This window comes from Lissotriton helveticus, chromosome 6 (genome assembly GCF_964261635.1).
Source record: "Lissotriton helveticus chromosome 6, aLisHel1.1, whole genome shotgun sequence".
In the NCBI taxonomy this organism is placed as follows: domain Eukaryota; kingdom Metazoa; phylum Chordata; class Amphibia; order Caudata; family Salamandridae; genus Lissotriton; species Lissotriton helveticus.
Window position 1 is genome coordinate 1,213,943,455 of NC_136067.1, and position 23,279 is coordinate 1,213,966,733.

General features: G+C 45.5%; 1 protein-coding gene across 1 annotated transcript in view; it reads right to left on the reverse strand.

Annotated features, from left to right (window-relative positions):
- TRMT11 (tRNA methyltransferase 11) overlaps window positions 1–23,279 on the reverse strand; it is a 392,197-nt gene that overhangs the window by 227,147 nt on the left and 141,771 nt on the right. The window contains exons 8-9 of the mRNA XM_078648927.1: window positions 10,467–10,547; window positions 2,740–2,904 (exon numbers count right to left, since the gene is read on the reverse strand). Of these exons, the coding sequence (XP_078505053.1) occupies window positions 2,740–2,904; window positions 10,467–10,547 (246 nt within the window). The remainder of the gene's footprint in view (window positions 1–2,739; window positions 2,905–10,466; window positions 10,548–23,279) is intronic.

Sequence of the window (23,279 nt, forward strand, 5' to 3'; positions counted from 1 at the left end):
GTTTGTCATTTTGCCTCAAATGCCAATAAAAAGAAGTTTTTAAAAAAAGTGAGTGAATCGGGACCCCATGGAGAACGGGTGCAGAGTGAGAACACGACTGTGTGCTTCGTACAATTCAATGGGAAAGTCGCGGTTCGAAATTTAGAGATTAAGGACCCTTCCCAGCAGATTACGAAGACAACCCTTGGAACTTAAGAGTTTGAAGAGCCAACCCACCCATGGATACCTTTGTACCAGAGTTACCTATCCCAGAGGAGCCGGGTGCATAGATGCAAAGTGGCGTTGAAAACCCTCGTCGTTTTCTATGGATGTCGACAAAGAAATGCTGCTGCTGGAAGTATGAAAAGTGTACGTGGAATACAAAAGTGGATTCTAGATGAGAGAAACCTGAAAGCAGAGGGGACAGAGTCTGGGTAACTTTGGAGTGAACAGGGGCTCGGTAGACGAATGCCCACTGATGACGGGTGCTTCAGGTGTGTTGATGGTGATCTTGACTCTTAAGCTGCGTGGAGCCGGAGGCGTCTAGGACAACTAGGAGCTGGAGGCAAGCTGTCCCAAGATGGATGTTTTGTGCTGAGGGGTCAGCGTCCGTCTGGATCACCAATAAGCCTTGGCAGCGGCAACAACAGAGATAGTCAGATTCAGAGTAGATCTGGCCCAGCAAGAACCAGAAGACTCACCACAGCAAGGGGAGTCAGGGCAGGCCTAGAGCAACCAGCAAAGTTGACCGTCAAGTGGCCCCACAGGCCGAAGGCACAGGAGTCGCGAGGGGACCTCAGGCGGTTTCACAGGATACCAGCTAGCAGGGCACAGAGTGCGAGGATGCCGGAGTACTTCACAGAAACGATGCGCTGGGGTCAGGGCTACAAATGTTCCAATGCACAGAATTGTTGCACGACAACAAGCATGTGCAGCTGCAAATGAAAGCGGTGTACAGGGGTACGGGTATACGTTCCCCACGAGGGATATCCACCTCAAACTCAGTGAGAGGGCAGCTCAACCTCGGAGACCTTCAGAAACCTACCTCCTGTGTTGCTGGAGTCTTCAGAGTCTGCAGGAGCTCTGGAGCAGCAAACCGGTCAGATGTGTTCCGGTGCCTGCGGTTGCAGGGGAGTAGCTCCTTCACTCCAAGGGAGATTCTTCTGTTGTCTTGGAGGTCCACAGGGTCCAGCACGGAGCCTGTATGGATCATGGACAGTGGCAAGACTGGGGACGGCAAGGGAAGACAAAGTCAAGCCCAAGGGAGGTCCAGCGAAGTCCAGCATGTTAAGACGGTCGAAGTGTAGTGGTATCTTTCTGCAGAATCTTGTCCACGTAAAATCTAATGTCCTGTAGCCAGGTAACCCATTTTATACCCACGGGAAGGGGTTGGACAGATTTTAGGGACCCTCCTAGGAAGGGACAGGACAGAGTGGTGGCTACACTCATGTCCTTTGTCCAGTTTCGCGCCAGAGCAGGAGCAAATGTCTCCCAGAACTGGTCTGAACTGTACTATGCACAGGGACACCAAATGTGCCCCTCGAGCAGACTTTCTGGCACTGAGACCGTACACCCACCCAGCCCCAATACACTAAATCCTGCCTGGGAGTTGGTCACACCTCCCTGTGACAGGATACCTATTGTCTGACCTTCCTCTGCACGAGCTTGGCTCAGCAGTAGGAGGGCAAACTCGTGTCTGTGGCTGGCAGCATCCTTTTTATCCTGTAAGGCTCGAGAAAGTTGGTACCGGTAGAATTAGGTTTCCCAGAACCTCGGTTCGGAGGGGAGTAATCATAACTCCCAAACCAGTTACTGGTGTAGAGGTATGAGTCCAAGGTGTTTGACACAAAACACGACATACTTCGCTGCAGTTGTGTTCGAGATAGCATTTACAGCGAGGTTATAATGCACTTCTACCTATATGTCTGGTAGGATCACGTACAGCCTGAGGGAATGGTCTCCGAAAACTGCAGAGGGGCCCTGCTCATGCAGTAGCACCCTCACATAAAACCCAGCACCAAGCCTTCAGGATTGTTAAGGCCTGCTAGAGGGGTGACTTATAAGGTTTTAAGTGTAGTGATATATATAGATATAGTGAACCTATATCTCTCGTAAGTGGTGCAAGCACCAGTTTACACAGGCTGCAGTAGCAGACCTGATGTTCCATTTTGCATGGCCTCTCATCAGTTGCATAATCCATGCTTCCGCCCATGGAAGGCCTTTGGGTTACCTATGCCAAGGGTACATGTGTACCATATACTAGGGACTGATAAGGGCACCCCAGCATCCAATCTGGAGTTGTACCAAAGTATATACATGTCAATTTAGAGGAGAAAACAGATAGGCTGGGGTCCCGAATAGCAAGATCCCAGCCAGACAAGTCAAAACAGTGGGAGCAAAAAGTGGGGGTAACCATAAAAAGCAGATCCTACTTTCCTACAATTAAAAATAGAATAATATATTTATTTTTGTTGCAATAATCCTCTTACAAATGACCTTCTATGCATTGACATTAACACCCTGCCAAAACATGTATTAATGCTCACAAATGTTGGTAACACCAGCAGAATGGCACATGAGAGCGGGGCTTGAACTACTTCATATTTAGTTGATCTTCTAATTAGCACAAACTTGGAAACAAGACTAACATAAGCATAAGTAAATACGGTTTTCCTACAGGGCAATTTTCTTTAGCACCAAAATAAATTCACACCAAGAGTGCAATCATCAAGCAATATTATTTTCCGAAAATAAACTTACGATCTGTGATGATTGCATCAAACCACGTGTTTTTCCTCCATATGGATTTAGATGTATCAGAAACAAATACATCAAGGTAGTACTTTTCTAATCCATACTGGCGAAGATTGGCTCGGATATTTTCATCTGGCCCTCTCCATTTCTGGTTTTTCCTACTCGCTTTTCCTATAACAAAATATCAGACATTTCAAACTGGAGATTACAATTATTTTATTGTATGATTATCATTAATAAGAGTGCATCGCCTGTCTCCAGTTGCCCCCATAGCCATTGCCAGATGCGGACTTCCAACCTATGATGTGCACCTGTACCTCACTGCGACACTATTGGGACTGGGCCACTTCTGTCCTCATATGGGCAAAAGGACACACACTCCAAAACTTTCTTGAGGCATGTGTTGGATTTATACTCACACTCCAAAAACTATAATGCATTTTGTAGGTTCGTAAATCTAGCATTGTTATTGGCATGCCGCTCTATCACCATGAACTGGAAAAATACCTCTCTTCCCTCTGCTGTAAACTGACATGCAGTGACAATTAAATGGTTGCATGCAGAGAGCAGACAACTGCATAGGGGAGAAGGAGCAGGCTACAGATAATTGCAAAAAATGTATGAGTTATGCTTGAAGTGTTCCAATCCCACAATAAAAAGGATCACCAGCACCTGTGATGTCTTAGCCGTATGGTAGGACTTTCTCTTCTTTACGGGTTATAACTTTATTGCCCGCCTCTGACATTTCATCATTAACCACCCTAAATATCACAAATGGCATTAAGGCACCAATAAGAGATCTCTTACGATCCAATAATTTAGTGAATAGCCTATTGAGGGTAAGAACCCGATATCGTAGGTATTGTAAGAACAGCGCCATACATAAACTATATTTGAGAGCCTTAGGGTAGGGTAAAATAGTTGCGTACAGTGTTAGGTTTCTGCAAGATATAAACAAATATACAAACATGATTTTCATTATGTAAAATCGGTCTCGGTTACATCCTCGTTCTAAATGATTTGTGTATGCAGTTTTCAATTATTGCTGTCTCTGGCACCATGTAAAACGAAAATGTGCATATTGTACCCTGATGATCCTTTGATTTTACAGTAAATAAAAACAGATATAAAAGACAAAGAAAATAATAATATGGTACCATTGTCGTGAGTGGTTTGCAATATAAGCTTAATACGGTGACACGCTAAGCCCCACATTCCGAGTTCCACAGTACTGGGGACACGATAAAATTGCATGCAATAGATCTGTCGGCGGCCTTCGACACCGTCCCGCATGAGGGTCTTCTTGCAAGACTCTCAGAGGTTGGTCTCCGAGGGACGGTGCTCCAGTGGTTTCGATCTTTCCTGGCAGGCCGTCGACAAACGGTCTGGGCTTCTGCTTGCTCCGCCGAGATGTCGCCATTGGGTGTCGGAGTTCCTCAGGGCTCTGTCCTGAGTCCAACTCTATTTAACATCTTTATGACCCCTTTGGCGGCATTGGCGGAGTCTTTCGGGGCCCAGATCGTTTCTTATGCCGATGACTCCCAGCTCCTCTTCACCTGTGAGAGGGGTGCGGACTTCGATGGAGGTAGGATCCAGGGTTGCCTTGAGGCGGTGTTTCAATGGTTTCATCACAATAGCCTCAAGTGCAACTCGGATAAATCCGAGGTCCTCTTTTTTGGGTGCAGTTCGGATCCGGACTGGAAAGTGTGGTGGCCTGAGAACATGTTTCCACCAGCAAGTTCGTCCCAGGTGGCCAAAAAGCTTGGGATTAAGATCGATAATGGCCTCACACTACGTTCACAGGTAATCGGTCTCACTGGTACCTGCTTTGGCCTACTCCGGATGCTACGCAAGTTCCTTCCCTTGTTATCGGAGGAACATAGGAAGATCACGGTGCAGGCGATCATAGGCTCGAGAATTGACTATGCCAACGTCCTTTATCTCGGCTTGCCAGAGTATCTGCTCCAACGGCTACAGGTTGTCCAGAATTCGGCAGCACGGGCCATTTTTGGACTATCGCGCCGTGCCAGAGCCTCGGGTCTTCTGGAGGCTCTGCACTGGCTCCCTGTCCGGAAGCGGATAATTTTTAAAACGCTTACTCTGGCGCACAAAGCCTTGCACGCCTCCGGAGCAAAATACCTGCAGAAGAGGCTGGCCTTTTATCTGCCTGCTAGGCCGCTCAGGTCTGAAGCCCTGTCTCTTGCGGCGGTTCCTCGTGTGAAGAGAGCCCGCATCGGAGGCCGCTCTTTTAAACTACTAGCACCTCAGTTATGGAATAAACTTCCTGTGTCCCTGCGCAGCATTCCTAATTTGTTGGCCTTTCGGAAAGGGCTTAAAACCTGGCTCTTTTCCTCTTAGTTTCGGCCCCTTTTAGGTTTCTCTTATTTCTGTCTCTTATTTTCCCTGTTGTGTTATGAGATTAGTGCGCAATCTAAAGCGTCGGGACACTCTTCTGAGTAGCCGTACGCTATACAAAACCCCTGCATAACATAACATAACATAACATAACATGTTACCATGTGATAAATACACCCCAGTACCGTGCAATTATAATCTAAACTTCTTGGAATAGGGATTTACTGTGTGGGGTCCATTTTTCAGGTCGTAAAACTACAAGGAATTCTCAGTTCCATGGGGGGTTACCACCAGCTTTGAACAGGAGATAAAACATGTGCAGGGACCTCAGGTTGGGGTGGTAGGTGAAGGAGGAGGGAAGGAGTGGTGGGAGTACAGGGACAGAAGGGAAAGATGTTTTGTAGTGGGGAGCATTGTACGCTCCACCCTGTCAGAAAAAAAGATACTTCAGCTGAAACTACGTATGATTTGACTGTAAGGAATTACCGAAAGGTAAAATCGGGGCTAATTCTCTTACACTCAGAAACACAGGTGTGAAAAAACCTGCCCAACCGGTATTTGGCAGAGTGGACCTCCACGAGGTAATTTCACTCCGCCTAATTCATAATGAACACCCATGTGATTTATATAAAGGTGTACTAAAGTGCATCGATCCTGTGAGTACTAAGAAAACATATTGCAAAACATACAAATTAAATAAAAGTAGTAATTAAATTATCACATCAGTGTAGAAGTTAGGAGATCTACTGGATGCAATACATTTAATTAAAAAGGTTAAAAATAGTGTGTTTACCGTGCCTGGTGGTGAGGAAGGACAGAGAACTGAGAATGGATCAAAAAGCAACTCTGTTTCTTAAAGATAAAATCTCTAAAATATTTCTACGAAATTCCCGACAAAAAATGATATGCACTGTACAAATTCACTTTTTAGAGTTCTACACTAGTCATCCCACATACAAAATTATCTTCTCAATAGCCACAGAAGCCATACTCTTCTTTCGTGACTAGTTCACAACAATCAGCATTATGCAAATTCTTGTAACTTGCCTTACTTAAAACTGGGCAGAAACTACTTTCTAGTCCAAGGGCTGCACATTTCTCACCTTCCCTATCTTTTGGTAATTTTCTTATCTTTGCTGAGCTGCAGATTCCGCAAAAATCAAACTCCAGAACTACGAAAGTCAAGGCTTTGTTCTATGGGTTTACCAATGACAATTAGGTTCAGAAGCTTTGTAAAGTGTCCTCTCCACTTGTGTCTGCACTGTAAATCCCAAACCTCACTATTCCTCTTTAAAAAAGAGCGGGTAAAGACAAAGCTTCTGCTCTTCTACGTGCAATGTATAGAAATGTCCCCCTGAAAACCTGCGCCACCTCCTCTTACACGGAGCAGCAGCAAGTAGCTGCCCTCTTTGGTCTGTGCAATACTTGTATTGTCAAGTGGAAGCTGTACAGTTTAAAAAAACATATGTTCAGAAACTAAAAACAAAAGCATTTCCAGTGTCTTTTAAATAGCAAAGGCCATCCCATGTTGTTAATGGCTGGTAATCCGTCTTCCATTCACTGAAAAGGGGTACATGCTTTTTGTGTTATCAACAAATAACTCACTTCTAGCAGCTATAAAATGTTTAGTGGTATAAACCACCCATTTTGATTTGGGCGCTACTGACGTAATGCCAGATCACCAATACACAGCAAACATGCAGCGTAAAAATCTACATATTAAGCCACAGAAAGTGATTTACACCTCAGACAACAAGATGGCAAATAGACCGTCTTCACCAAAATGAACAATATTACCAGCACATTTCCACGACCAAGAACAACCAACCAATTAGGACCATGGAAAGCGGCATAAGACTATATGATGGTTCATGGACCATGATAGGAGGACATTGTTTTAGGCCCTTTTCCTAGTGTTACTGGGAGAGTTAGTTCTGGTAATGGTTTTAAATGTATGAAATATATGTAATAAAGTGAAGGAAAAAAGCATAACCCTCGCCTCTGTGTCCTAAATAGAATTGAAACTGTCTATTACAAAAGCTAGGAAATGTCATATTGTTTATGAATATTAAAGATAAGGTTATTTTAGAAAATGTGTTTTTCTTCTGCCTGAAGCCTCCGGCGGCCCATTTGCTCTCCCACTTCTGCTAGCCAGGAATTAGCATTTGAAGAAATGCAAATGGGTCTAAAATGCCTCCTAGGAGCATGCAATAGGCTGACCTGAATGGACAGAGATGACCCCTCAGAACCTGACAGAATATGCAGTGTCAAATCCTGCTTGACAAGTCTGCTGAGACTTTGCATATAACTCTTGGGGCACACTTCAAAGTGTAAGAACAGGATACAAAACAATTCTTGTGTACTACTGTCTGGTTACTGGAAATAACTTTGTTTTACCAGACTTCTGTCTCTGGGTTTATAGGGAGTACAGTGTCTGCCCCAAACTGGATTTTAGTTTCAGATGGGGTGGGGGGGGTACCATGAGTACAAATAGTACAATCCCCACACACACCCTCAACCCTCAGAGCCGATGTTTAGTGTGGCCGAAGTCTTCTGCTATCTTAAAAATGCCCAGAGTGGGTAGGGTTAGCCCTAGGAGCTTTTACACCATTGATGAGGTTGTGCTCATGAGTCACCCACACACACTAGCTCATGCCAGGCATATATGTGGCAACTCCAGGCACACACTTCAGAACACTCCTAGACATGAAGAAGATCACAAGATCCTGAACCGGAACTTGTTGTATGCAACCTGGGAAGAACCCTGTGGGGCTGGACCAGTTGCATCTTGTACCCAAAATGAAGAGGTGGTCTCCAAGGATGATAAAACTGACCTCCAGTTATAAATAAGGGACAACAAGCTACAAGAGGCACTACCTTTGCCTAGAACTGTACAGCTGGACAACAGGACCTGGAATGGATCCTGCTGTTTGGCCTCTGCCTGACCTGCCTTCCCTAAGGTCCCAGAGGGATTCAGAAGTGTACTTCTTGTTCATATGTTGCTTTCACCAACTCATCTCCATTGTTGGCCCAAACCTCATTCAGAATAATTCAGTTACATGCAACAGCACTGGTTTCTCCTCTCTGCTGAAACTTGGTATCTTATCAACTGGCAGACATTCCAGCTCCAAAAGAAACATTGACCATAAATACACTTTGGATGCCTCTAGCAGGAAGTTGTGAAACATATTTTGAAAACCATCTTCTAGACTCTAGTGATCAGACTTTTTTCTAAAAACCCCAACATATCTTCAAAGTTGTAGAATTTGTCAGAAAACAGCTGCAAGCCACCATATGGACAATCACCACAAGGCATGCTCCAGACATGCACAAGGATATCACTGACAACAGAAGCATCTCCTTGTGAAGCAGGCTAATGGTATACAAGCCATCTTTAGCATCCTAGACCTGATCTGTCACAGTAAAACCTTACTTATATTGCTGGGAGATTGTTCGCTGCATAAGGCTCAGGTGGAGCCTGGCTAATGTCTATCACCACAAACAAGTAAATATCTTCTTCTCTCTCTCCTACATTCCCTACTGAATAATAGTGTTCAACAGTCCCCCTAGCTGTACCCTCTGATTTAATGACACTCAGTGCCTCTTGAAGATATCAAGAAGTTTAACCCTCCATTCTAAAATAATGTAGGATGATGACAGTCAGGTAGATTGTTTGAGTTAGCCCAAGGCAGAACATGATAGCATTTCCCACATACAGACTAATGCACACATTCCCCTTCCCTAAAAGATGGGCTGCGGTGGAAGACTAACAACCAAATTAGCAATCAAAAGCAGCAAAATATACATTACACTCCTTTGCCTGCTCTATTGAGCATCGACTGATTCTTGAAACTGACATTCTGGCAAAGTAAGGGTCCTAGAATTGCAAAAAACACAGTTGATGGACCGAATGTAGAACAACAATGTCATACATTCACCCCAGTACCAGGATCTGGGCCTAAATCCATCGTTTTTTTGCACTCCACACCACCCTGGGTTAGACACTGGCTATATAAAAATCTGCTCTGACCCTGTGCCTCATGGGAACAGTCCAGTCCGAACTACCAAGCCATGTCTTTCCCAGACCAGAATCAAGCATCCAAGGACCGGTTTCTGGCTATCAGCCTTCATTCAGCCAGGATAGCTTGACTCCAGTGGTGTGGAGAGCCTGGGACTCACGTCTGCGCATACCCAGCCCACTCGGGGTGAAAATTGCAAAAAACACAGTTGATGGACAGAATGTAGAACAATGTCATACATTCACCTCAGTACAAGGATCTGGGCCTAAATCCATCGTTTTTTTGCACTCCACACCACCCTGGGTTAGACACTGGCTATATGCAAATCAGCTCTGACCCTGTGCCTCATGGAAACAGTCCAGTCCGAACTACCAAGCCATGTCTTTCCCAGACCGGAATCAAGCATCCAAGGACCGGTTTCTGGCTATCAGCCTTCATTCAGCCTGGATAGCTTGACTCCAGTGGTTATCATTATGTTTAGCTTAACAAAGCTGGAAAAAGTGCGTCCATCAGGAAGAAACCTCATTCAGTTCTCACCTATGAATCTCCAAGCCACCTTGAGCAGAATAATTCTTTTTTTCCTGGGATAAATTAAACAAACTACCCAGAAACCAGCTTCCTCAACTAAGTAAATTCAAACTGTAAAGAACGTAAAACAGAATGACACACATGAGGCACACACCAAATCTACCTCAAAAAATCTACAATGGTTACCTTTTGAGGTCCATGTCAAACGCCTTTGTCGTAGGTGAATGTACTTACTGTTAGATTTCTTTATATCTAGAAAACTTAAAGGTTACCAAATTTGCTATGATTAAATATCTTTCCGTGTTATGATGTGGTAAATAAAATTAAATATAAGAAGGTGTAAAAAAAAGAAAAAATCCAGGTTGGTTTGAATCACGTGCTAAGGCTCAACTCAACAAGGATATTTCCATTCTAGATTCTAGATTAGTGCTTACTGATCAAGCAAATAAGTATCTACAAAGGCAAAGTTAGTGTCTCTGTAATATTCATCAAAGAAACAAATGATTCTGACGTTTTTCTGGCAAGCCACCTGATCTGTAAATCTTTCGCATCATCACAGTGACTGACAGGTGACAGAGGAGCACCATAACTTAAAGTTCACTCTAAAGATAAAAAAAACCTTTATTAAGCCCTCATTTTGAAACCGGTTGCACTCTGATATACTGGTCAGCAGCTTCTTCACCCTCTTATTTTCGTCAAGTAAGAATATTGTTAAACAGGTTACTAACTCAGCGCAAAGGTGACACTGTGATAACTCAAGGACGCAAAGCAAAAGATAAACAAAACTTGCAAAGTAGTTTGCCTACCACAAACTTTGTTATGTGAACCTACCTATTCCATGGACAGTGTTGTAATCAATATCTGTGCCACATACGTAGGCTCCAAAGTGTGCCGAGGACAGCAGGAGGCCACCTGCAAAACAGTAACCCATTAGCTGCTAAGATGCTATAGAGGTTTAAGCCCTCCAAGTAAAATCTAGTTTTCGGTATCATAGCTTTGGAGAGTTTTGTCTTGTACCTTTTTTAGTCAAAATAAATTTCGATGATGAATCACAATAGTAGTTCACATGTGTGTGGTGAAGTGTTGCAAAAATGTCCAATACAATAAAACCCGGAGTCAAAAGCCTCTTCATTGTAAGCTCTAATATACGAGCAGGTGTTTCCTTCTTGTTCACCCTTAGCTTTTGCCATAATTTGAATGACTGAGTTGTGGTCTATTCACTGTACATTAATGAGACGCAATCAGAACCCATAATACAACTAATAGTTAAAAAAGCACCAAGAAAAGAGGTATGGTTTTCTGAACTGCAAATGTTTAGAATAAAGGAAGAAAACAAAGTAACCACACTGTAGCTTCAGCTCATTACTGTCCACATCAATTGGAGCAACCTGATTTATTTAGCAATTTAAAGATTATTTTGAAAGCCACATTGCACCAGTGCAGAGTACATTTCAGTGGTGTGGAGTGCAGTGACATACAGTGCAGTGAGTAGAGTAGTGCAAAACAGAGTAGAGTGGTGTAGAGTGCAGCAGCATAGAGTAGTGCAGTGGCGTAGAGCAGTGTGCAGTGGTGTAGGGTGGTACAGAGTGCAGTGACACGGAGTGCAGTGGCATAGAGTGTAGTGGAGCAGATTAGAGAGTCAGAGAGCAGCAGAACAGAGTGCAATGGTGCAGAGCAGAGTGCAGTGGCATAGATTGGTGCAGATTAGAGTGGTGTAGAATGCAGTGGTACTGAGTAGAGTGCAGCTGCAAAGAGTGTAGTGGCACAGAGAAGAGTGGTGTCGAGTATAGTGACGGAGAGAGCAGTGGAATAGAGTAGAGTGGTGCAGAGTAGATTGGAGTGGCGTAGAGTGCAGCAGTGCAGTCTCGAGCAGAGTGGCAAATAGTGCAGTGGTGCAGGGTAGAGATGTGTAGAGTGCAGTGTCACAGAGAGCAGTAGCGCAAGGTGGTTCATAGTATAGTGGTGTAGAGTACAGTGGCGTTGAGTAGGTTGGTATAGAGTTAAGTAGAGTGCAATGGCATAAAGTACAGTTGTGTGCAGTGAGTGCTAAGTAGAGTGGCGTAGAGAGCAGTGGCATGAAGTGTAGTGACCTAGAGAAGAGTGCTGCAAAATAGAGTAAAGTGGCATAGAGTTGTGCAGAGTAGAGTGTTGTAAAGTACAGTGGCATAAAGTGGCACAGAGTGCAGGGAGTAGTGCAAAGAAGAGCAGAGTGACAGAGTGCAGTGGCATAGAGTAGAGTGGTGTAGAGTAGCCTAGAATGCAGAGGCATACAGTAGAGTGGTGCAGAGTAGAGTGCAGTGGCTCAGAAAAGAGTGGTGAAAAGTAGAGTGCAGTGGTTTAAAGTGCAGGGTAGGTGGGTAAGAGGGAAAAAAAGCAGCATGGAAGGGGGGTGGGTGGGCGTAGAAGCTACATGGACAGAGATATGGGTGACAGACTGAAAACACAATTGAATATGGTGTGCATGAACACAGAGAAAGAATTGGCTCAAAAAATGGGAGCAGTGGATGGACACAAGTACTTAGTCCGTGCTCCAGGGGAGGGCAGTGCAAAAAGTAGAGTGGTGTAGAGTGCAATAGCGTGAAGTAGAGTGGTGCAGAGTAGAGTTGCACAGAGTGCAGTGGGATAGAGTAGAGTGGAATGGAGTGCAGTGGTATAGAGTGGTGCAGAGTAGAGAGGCGTGGGAAAGGTGGGGCGCAGCGGCCAGAGAGGTTGACTATGGAGCGTAGGGCTCCCGGTTCAATCCCTCGCGCCAGTGACAAGTCAGCTCAGCATCATGTGACTCTGGGCAATAACTCACTTAATCTCCCTGACATCCATCCCAGCGTCTGGATACCCTTGGGGTGATACGTTTGCGCTTTACAAATGTGGAAACATTATAGTAGAGTGCAGTAGTGTGAAGTAGAACAGAGTAGAGTGCAGTAGCGTATAGTGCAGAGGGGTAGACTGGTGCAGAGCAGCATGGCAAAGAGTGCAAGGGCACAGAGCAGAGTGGTTGTACAGTAGAATGGCGTAGAGTGCATTGGCGTAGAGTGCGGTGGCACACAATAGAGTGCAGAGGCGTACAGCAGAGTTGTGCAGAATAGAGTGGCATAGAGTACAATGGTGTGGAGGAGAGTGCCACAGAGTGCAGTAGCCTTTAGTAGAGTGGTGTTGCGTAAAGTGCAATGGCCTAGAGTAGAGTTGCGTATAGTAGAGTGGTGCAGAACAGTGTGTGGAGTGGCTTAATGTGCAGTGGTGTGGAGTGGTGCATAGTAGAGTGGCACAGAGTGTACAAGCATAGAATGCAGTGGCCTAGAATAGAGTGGTGCACAATAGAGTAGATTGACGGGGAGTGCAGAGGCATATAGTAGAGTGGTGCAGAGTAGATTACAGTGGCGTAGAGTGCAAAGGCTAAGAGTGCACTGATGCAGAGTAGAGCAGAGTGGTGTAGAGTGCAGTGGTGTGGAGTGCAGCAGTACAGAGTAGAATAGAGTGCAGTGGTGCAAAGTACAGTAGAGCAGCGTTGAGTGCAGTGGCATGGAGTACAGTACAGTGACGTGGAGTGGCATAGAGTAGAGTGGTGCAGAGTAGATTGGCATAGCGTGCAGTGGCAAAAAGTGCAGTGGCATGGAGTGGTGCAGAGTAGAGCGTAGTAGAGTGCATAGGCATAAAGTGCAGTGGTGAAGTGCAATGGCGTAGAGCGGAGCAGAGTAAAGTACAGTGGCGTAGAGTACATCGGCATAAAGTGCAGTGATGTAGAGTGGTGCTGAGAAGAATAGATGGCTCAGAGTGCAATGGTGTAGAGTAGAGAGGCATGAAGTAGAGTGGTGTAGAGTGTAGTGGTGCAGAGTACAGGTGCGAGGGTACGAAGCAACATGGAAGGGGGACAGTTGGGATGGAATAGATGCTAAGTGGATGGGGATATGGGACACAAACTGAAAATGCAAGCACTCTCATGGAATGCTTGTACACAAATGAAAAAGCACTTTGTCAGTGCTTCAGGGGAGGGCCAAACGCATGAAGAGGACTTGACTGCCATGACAAACGCGGACAAATAAAATAATAGTGACACTGAAACTAACAAATAGTAAGCTATGGGTGGGGGCTGTAAGCCAACTGTAAGTAAACAACAAGTCTCAGAGATAGCGCATGCGCTGTCCAGGTGAAACCTACAAAGGAAGGACATTAACCAATGCTTCATTTTCACAGCCCTTTAAATGTCTTCAAAAATGCAGTACTCTTGGCTGCTTTAGCACATTAAAGCACTATTTATGTTATTGGTGCGACGCAACATTTCAGGTGGTTTTACTTTAAAATTAACACTTTTCAATTCTTTAAACTTGGTGTGCTTTCTGATCATTTATTTCTTATCTCCGTTATCTTTACAAGCGCAAGTTCAAAATGCTCTTCAGAAGACAAATTACACAGAGGAAAGAAACACAGCTTATAATGCATTTTGTACTGATTAACTACGTTTTTCAGACCATTAGTCTCACAAATACTTTCTGCTAGTTGAAATAGAGCTTTGGGTTCCATCCTGGATCTCCACCCTTACTGTGAATTATTTATTGATGAGAAGTCAACAACTTCTGCTTAGTTTCCCAACATCGTGAGGCTCCAGACTAAAAAAAATGAGTAAGAATGTATCCATCGTGGATGTATATATGCGAAACACAGCAAGGACCCCCTGATAAGGATTGGTTTCCTGGGTCAGGGCAAATTCCATCGTGGATGTACTCATAGCAACCTGCTTGAGCCTATGCGCCTGTCATTTTTAACCACTTAACTGCTGGGCCTTTCCCTCACCAGTGCTGAGCCCTGTTTGTGCTATCTGGGGTAGTTTCAGCCTAGGGCTCCAGTTTTTTCCCACATAAGTTAACCATGCTATATTTGCATCCTTTTTCCCAACTTCCTGGGGATTCTAAAGGTACCCAAGGTTTTTTTTTAATTCCTCTGAAGGGGACTGAGAAAATAGGTAAAATATAGCTAAACTGTGATTCTTGTGGGAAAAGTAGGAAAAAAGTGCTCTGAATTAAGTGTCTGAATTAAGTGTCTGTCCCCCCCCCCTAAAAATGGCATAAACGAACAGTTTGCGGTGCTAAAGACATGATCTTCCTAGCTTACGGGAACATGCAGAGCTGAATAATAAAACCTAATTTTTTACTACATTTTTCAAAGAGGCAGCCATTTTATTTTTCCTATCATCAGTGCTCTCAACCTACTTGCAGTTTGTGGTGGAATCCAGTGTGAAACCCATGAGTGATCTAGGAAAGCTATATAATTCTGATAAGTAGACAAAAGTTTGAATTCAGCAAGGGGTCATATGTGTAGATTCCTCATGGTTTTCCCAAAGAAAGTGTTAAATTAAAGAAATCTTGAAAATTAGTAGGAAGAAATGCCCATTTGTGAAGCTTTCATCTTTAACTTTTTTGTTAAAATGGCCGATTTTCATAAGCAAGATACCATTATGTCCAGGGTTTGTAGGTTCTCCAAGAAATCAAGTTACCCAGAGCCAACAACTGAGCTGCACCATACAATGTTTTTTAAATTGTGTATAGAGCAATTGATATGGTGAAATATGTAGAGGGAAAATGGGTATCAAGAAAACATATGTATTCTGAAATGGGCACAGATATGGAGTTTAAGAGCAGTGTTTATTTGCACATCTTTGAATTTGTGGGTACCCGCACCAGCCTATGATTTAGAGGGTATTTTTCAAAATGTCTTCTTTCTTACAGGCTGGCTTACATTTGGAAGCTACAAATGCAGCGAAATTCAATTGGTAATAACAAAGTTTCTACTATTATATGCTTCCACATTACTCCTGATAAAAATGGTAACTCTCTAGGGTATATAGGGCTAGAGCATGCAACAGAAAACGGCCCAAAATGAAACATGGACACATCACGTTTTCCACTCAAAACAGACCCTTTGTTGCAAAGTGGGTAGCTGTGGATTTTGGGCCCTAGCTAGGGTAACCAAGCAAACCTGCACATTTTTTAAAACCTGGGGACATTCAGGCTGGGGTGACGCGTGGCTCTCCCCATGTTTTTTTTTACCCAGAACCCCTTGCAAACATCAAACTGACAAAAAAAAAATGTTTTCAAAAAATAACTCCTCATATTTCTGTGGGGGCAAGTTCTGGAATCTGCAGGAAGCCACAAGCTTTCTTCCACCCAGCACTACCCCAAGTCTTCCTATAAAAATGGTAGCTCACTAGTGTGGGTAAGCCTAGTGCCCTAGACAGGAAACGGCCCAAAATGCAACAAGGCTACATCACATGTTTCCACTCAAAACTGATGGACAAGTTACTTTCCATCGGTATGGCCTTATCTGGTAGAGACATGATCTAGCCACAGATTCCTTACCTTTGAACTTCCAGGCATCAGGCTGAATCCGGATTTTTTTTTTTATAACAGTAACCCTGCGCGATGATAGATGGTGTTGGTATACTCCGCGTGATGTCATCAATGTCATGTTTGTTGTGACATCCGCATTGTCAATATAACCGCCACTCCGGCGCGTTGACGTTAGTACTTTTTATGACTTTCCATGTCAGAAGAACAGAGCCATGAAGTGACTTACTATGGTGTGTTAAAAAAGTAACTACAGCCCTGAAGGGGAACAACCCTGACACTAAGAACAATTCCGCAAGGCAGGGAAGATGTTGTAAGGAATGTGCAGCTAGATCATGTCTCTACCAGATAAGGCATTGCCGAAGTTAGGTAACTTGTCCATCTGTTAGAGACATCTAGCCGAAGATTCCTTACCTTTGATCAGATAACCAAGCAATAACTTCTCTGGAAGTGGGACTGCGGAAAAGCTTTAAACCAGAAAATCCTGCAAGAGAAAGTGGCCAAACAGGTCCTACCCATGATCCTGAGAATCCAGGCAATTGTGTGTGGCGAACGTGTGCATAGATGCCCACGTGACCGCTTGGCAGATATCAGCAACTGGAACACCACGGTGGAGGGCTGTAGTGGCTGCTTTCGCCCTGGTGGAATGGGCCTCAAGGCCTTCAGGACCCTGTTTCTTTGCTAAGGCGTAACATATTTTAATACAGAGGATAACCCAGCGTTATATGGTGCTTTTTCAGACAGCACGCCCCTTCTTTGCTCCCACATACCCTATAAAGAGTTGGTCATCCACCCGGAACTCTTTGGTGCAATACGAGGTAGAACGAGAACGCTCTTTTTGGGTCCAGACAGTGGAGATGCTCCTCTTCCTTAGAAGGATGTGGAGATGCATAGAAAGTGGGCAAAGTAACAGACTGTCTCAGATGTAAGGGTGTTACCACCTTATGCAGAAAAGATGCCCTAGTCCGGAGTGCCACTAAGTCTGGAAAGACGGTCAGGTAAGGAGGCCGCAATGACCGTGCCTGCAGTTCGCTCACCCTCCTGGCAGAGGTAACTGCAACCAAAAAGGTTGTTTTGATAGTGAGCAGCCGTAGAGGGCAGTTGTGCAGCGGATCAAAAGGTACGCACATCAAAAAGGTAGAACCAAGTTAAGGTCTCATTGTGGCATAATAATGGGAAAGGGGGGAAATAAATGGGTTAACGCCTTCAAAAATCTCTGCACAAGATGGGATTTAAAAAGTGAAGGCTGATCTGGCAGCCGACGAAAGACAGATAGGGCCGAAATGTAGCCCTTCAGAGTGCCCAGAGCAGAACCCTGCTGGGCCAAGTAAAGAATAAATAGGAGAACATCTGACAGAGAGGCAGATAAGGGGTCAATAGACCTTTCTGTACAATATTTACATAATTTGTTCCATTGGCATGCATAGATCGACTACGTGGAGGGACACCTTGCTGCCAGGAAAACTGACTTCGGCAAGAAGGTCAAAAGCTATCAACTGTCGCCACTCAATCTCCACAAAAGGGGGTGATGAGTGGACAGGTTCGGGAGGAGAACCCTCGCCTGCTGCTGCGACAGATCCTCTCGAAGGGTCAGCTTCATAGCTAGAAGCTAGCTGCTCGGGATACCCGTGCCCAGTCCGGAGCGACAAGAACAACTTATGTACGGTCGCTCCTGATCTTCTTGAGCACTCTGGGCAGGAGTGGTATGGGTAGATAGGCATACAGGAGGCCTGAGCTTAACTCACGACGAAAATCGTCACTGAGCTAAGCCGCCTTGGAAAATCCAACGCGCAAAGCTGCTGACATTGCACTTTTTCTTTGGAAAGGAAGGATCTAACAAAGGCTCTCCCCATCGCTGGAAGAGACCTTACACCACCTCCTGATGGAGACGCCACTCATGATCCACAAGGCAACGTTGGCTGACTTAATCTGCTCTGGTGTTCAGAGAACCGGCCAGAAGTCGAACCACCAAAAAAATGACTTCTTGTTTCAGTCGGGCCCAGAGACGCAGGGCCTCTTGACAGAGGGTCCCCGACCCCACACTGCCCTGTTTGTTGCAGTACCACATGGCGGTAGTGTTGCCCATGAAAATCAGAACTAGCCTTCCCTTGATGGATGGTAAAAAGGCTTTCAGTGCCAACAGGATCACTTGAAGCTCCAACAGGTTGATGTGGAGCCTGGCTTCCACCGGAGACCAGGGTCCTCTGATGTTCACCTCCACCAGATGGCTGCCCCATCCCAGAAGAGACGCATCCGTCACTACTGTGAGATCTGGGTGAGAAAGGGAAAGGGGTCTGCCTCTGAACCGATTGTGGTTTGTTAGCCACCACTGCAGGTCTTTCACAATGCCCTCCGATATCTGAACCAGGTCGTTGAGATTTTCCCGATGCTGTGTCCATTGGAAATTCAGGTTCCACTGCAGAGTCTGCATGTGCCATCTGGCATGGTCCCCAAGCAGGATGCAGGAGGCCGTGAGGCCCAACAGCCTCAGGTCATACTCACCAAAATCCAGGATAGAAGCTGAAACATCGGTATCATAGCCTGAATATCCTGGACTCACTGCTCAGGAGGATAAGCCAGAAACTGCACCTTGTCCAGAATTGCTACGATGAAAGGTAGCATCTGAGAGGGAGTCAGGTGTGACTTTGGCATGTTGAAAGTGAACCCCAGCGAGTGCAGGAGGTTCGCTATTGTCTAGAGGTGGGAGACAACTGCTTGCGACGAGCCTCCCTTCAGCAACCAGTCTTCGAGATAGGGGAGGCTGGAAACCCTTATCTTCACAGATGGGCTGCGGCCACCGCCATCACCAATGTAAACACCTGAGGGACACTGGTGATGCCATAGTGGAGTGTGGCAAACTGAAACTGCTCGTGGCTCACCGTAAATTGCAGGTAGCGACAATGGGCAGGCAGGACAAGTATATGGAAATAGGTGTCCAATCCTACCATCCAGTCTCCTGGGTCCAGGGCAGACAGGACCAGAGCCAGGTTGAGCATCTTGAACTTCTCCTTCTTGAGGAAGTAGTTGAGGGCTCTGAGGTCGAGGATAGGACGAAGGCCTCTATCCTTCTTAGGAACCATAAAGTAGCGGGAATAACAACCACAGACTATCTCTGGCCCAGGAACCCTTTCTATAGCTCCCTTGGCCAAGAGAGTCTTGACTTCCTTGAGGAGTAGGGCAAGATGATCCTCTGTCAGCCGATCATAAGATGGAGGCATGGATAGAGGGGTTGTGTCGAAGGGAAGGGAGTAGCCCTTTTGGACTATTTGCAACACCCACCTATCCGAGGTGATATCCAGCCAGTGGGGAAGGTGATGACATATCCTGCCACCAACAGGGCGTGTATGATCTGGTGGGATCGGACTAGGAAGGTTTTGCGGCGGAGGAGGGGATTGTGGCTTGGCTTGACTTTTGGATGCCTGAACCTCTGGGTCAGGGTGAACCGATCAAGTGGAGTAGTGTGGCTCACTGGTTAGAGGCGGCAGGCCTGAGAGCAGAAGTCAGCCCGGGACCAGGGTTCAATTCCCGACGCGGCAGGGTCGTGGACCTTGGTCAGCGGACTCGATAATTCTCGCTTCGGTGCTTACTCTAATCAGGAGTTACACTCGGCAACTCTGGGCATTAGCTTGCCTAATCTCCACAACGGCCCCACCAATTCCAGGGATGCCTGGCTCCACCTTGGGGACTCCCAGCAAGGGACCATCCCACAGGGAAAGCCAGGACGGGTTCCCCAGAGTTATAGAGTGCCGGGACGCCCCGTTGCTGGGGCAGCTGTGCGCTTTACAAGTATACTACATTTACATTTACATTTACATCCACAGCCCGCAGAGGATGCCGAACTTGCAGGACTCTCTGGCTGGAGTAGGGTTGGCGGGGTTGGAAGCCCCTTCCGTAGCCACAAAAGGAGCACGAAGCAGACACAGGCTGGGATGTGGTGAGTCCTAAGGACTTGGTCGTAGCCCGTGAGTCTTTAAAACGCTGAAGCGCTCTATCTGCTTGGTCTCCATAGAGTGGGGAAGCATCAAAGGGCATTTTCATAAGATTTAGCTGGACATCCCCTGAAAATCTAGACATCCTCAGCCAGGCGTGGCGGGGTATAGCCACTGTCGAGGAAATCACTCTGCCAAGGGAGTCTGTCATATCCAAGCCACAGCGGAAGGCGAACTTCGCTGCATCTCTCCCGTCTGAAATAGCTTGGGAGAGCAGAACGAGATCCTCCTCAGAGACTCTGGGCAGCACCTGTGCAGCCGTATCCCATACAAAATGGTAATAACGGCCCTAAAGGCATGCGGTGTTCACCGACCTCAATGCTAGACTGTCGGGAGAGAACGCTTTCTTCCCAAAGCTTCCCAGTCTTTTGGATTCCCTGTATGGGGTGTGGAAGGGAACGCGCCACTAGAAGTGGAAGCCTGGACCACCAAGGGGTGGGGTGGGTGGTAAGGAAAGCTGGGACGCCCGGTGTAGGGCGATAGCAGCGGGCAATCTTTCTGTTCACAGGAGCCCCAGTCCTGGGCTTGGACCAAGTGCCCAGAAGAACATCCATTAGGGCCTTGTTGAAAGGCAGCAAGGATTCTGAGGTGGAGACACCAGGCAGCAAGACCTCTGTCAAGATGTTAGTCTTGACTGCCAACATAGAAAGCTGCAGGTCCAAGACCTCTGCAGGCCACGCACCACCATTGTGATTTGCACCACCATTGTGAATTACACCCCCTCCTCCGGAGCCAGGTTGGGAGAAACAGCATGCAAGAATCTAAGGAGGTGTCCAGGATGCAGGCATCACCCAGTTCCTCATACCAGTCCATATCTTGAGGTTGTGGGATTTCCAAGGGATCCCAATCCTCCCCATCCATTCCTAACCCTTCAGAATAGGGCAGGTTAAACGGCATGGAGCGGTACAGCTCCGTCAGCGCAGGTGGACGCCCGACGGCTCTGTGTCGTCTGGAATGACGATCGGGGAGGGGCCGCCGGTGGGTGCCGGGTCCTCGGCCTCGGGTATTTGTACCCAGTACAGTATGTTTATATCATCAGCATGACGACTTACAGAATACAATAATTTCTAAGCCAAAACACTTTAAGGAATATTAAAACGGTATGGTAAAAATTGAGCTATCAATTGCAGTGGGTGACTATCTAGCTCAAGGAAAAAGCGCAACACTTGTCAGGGTGAACCTTCAAACCCACTAAATTAACCCGGTAGCTATGGCTCAACCTTCACTTTGGGAAATATGTAAAGTATTTATGCAGCACCAAAACAGTAGTAAAGTCAAAATGCAAAACAATAAAAATCTCAAACACCATTAAGAAAATAGAGTACAATGTAATAAACAAAATGAAACAAAAATGACAAAAAATCCAATAAGAGGAACTAGATATATGAATTGTTAAACCCTATCGAAGGAATAACATGAAAAGCACAAAGTACCACTGCTAATCAAAAGTCGCAGTGGAATGGGACCTAGGCAGAATTTGGCGCTGATCATAATGGATACATCAACTTGGTTCAACCTGGTCAAATATTTTATGTTCTGACTTCCCAGTCCACCAAAGAAGTACACTTCTACAACACCCTCCCACCCAACCCCCCCAGGAAGTATCTTAGAGATTCACAGGGTGTCAGGCAAAATCCAACAGAAGGCTCCAGTGAGGTCCAGTTATCACAATCCTAAAGCTAGCAAAAATATAGGGTCCGGCAAAAAAGAACAACTAAGGGATGAGCACGCAGAAAAGGCAGATTTACTTCAAGTATCAATTATCAACACTGTACCGTGTGTCTAGAACTTACAAAAAACTGTGGAAGAAATAAAGATTAGGTACCCAGAGGATTTCCTCGAAAACTTGACCCATGCAAACGGGCACCACTCTGGATTAGAATGTAGACTACATTACCTCCTTCAGTCAGATGAAAAGACTGGAGAGTCCTCCACCCCTACACATAAAAACCTGGTTGAAGGGAATGGATCCATCCAAGTCAATGAAAATGTGTGCTTTGAATGGGAGAGTATATGTAAGAAAAACAGGAGTAAACCCATGAACCGAGTTGGGATGGGTGAGTAATGAAACAAGAAACAATTGCCAACAGGTGTCAATAGAAGTCAGTTAAATACTGTATGCAATCAGCATTACAAAAAACAGGAAAGAACCAAGGAGTCTCAAGGACGTTTTTTAGAAGCTTATTATTCAGCAATTTTGCAGGGTCTTTCACATGGCTAAATACAGTTAAACAGCACTGTGTCGAGCAAATCACGTGACAACCAGGAGGGCACTTGGTGAATGGTGATATATACAATAAGTGAAAGTGCAAGTGCTAAAGTGAGCAGCGTGAACGACGCATAGTGACAGTGAATATGTACAGTGATGGCTCCACAATTTCAAGTTGCAATTACTTTGAAGCAAAATTCAATAGATTGTTTGGAGCACAAAACGTAAAATGCGCCAACAAATAATGCTGCAGTGTCGACGGAGTTTCGATCCCCGTGAGTCGGGATCGTCATCAGGACAAGGTTGTCGATGAGGGCAGTGCAGAACACGCACACAGCGGTTGCGTGAAAACTGTACTCCGGGCTGGGTCTACGGAGGGGCAGACTGATCATAGATTCGGGTAATCAGCATGGGGGGGTGCCTGTAGTAATTTAGGGCTGGAGAGGGCGGTGAATAATCTCCTTGAGTGGCAAGCTCGCGATCAATGCAGGAGCTCACTCACGGGGATCGAAACGCCGTCGACACTGCAGCATTATTTGTTGGCGCATTTTACGTTTTGTGCTCCAAACAATCTATTGAATTTTGCTTCAAAGTAATTGCAACTTGAAATTGTGGAGCCATCACTGTACATATTCTCTGTCACTATGCGTCGTTCACGCTGCTCACTTTAGCACTTGCACTTTCACTTATTGTATATATCACCATTCACCAAGTGCCCTCCTGGTTGTCACATGATTTGCTCGACACAGTGCTGTTTAACTGTATTTAGCCATGTGAAAGACCCTGCAAAATTGCTGAATAATAAGCTTCTAAAAAACGTCCTTGAGACTCCTTGGTTCTTTCCTGTTTTTTGTAATGCTGATTGCATACAGTATTTAACTGACTTCTATTGACACCTGTTGGGAATTGTTTCTTGTTTCTTGAATGGGAGAGGACACCCACAGACATTCCGCAAAATAGGGCCCCACAAAAAACACACATTGGAATTTAGCTAATGGTTTCAAAAGAAGTGTACATAAAAATGTATAATATCCGTTCAGAAAAAAAATGGACAATTAATATACCATTGAATAACGTGGTGCAATGCATAATTATTAGGCATGATGCATCT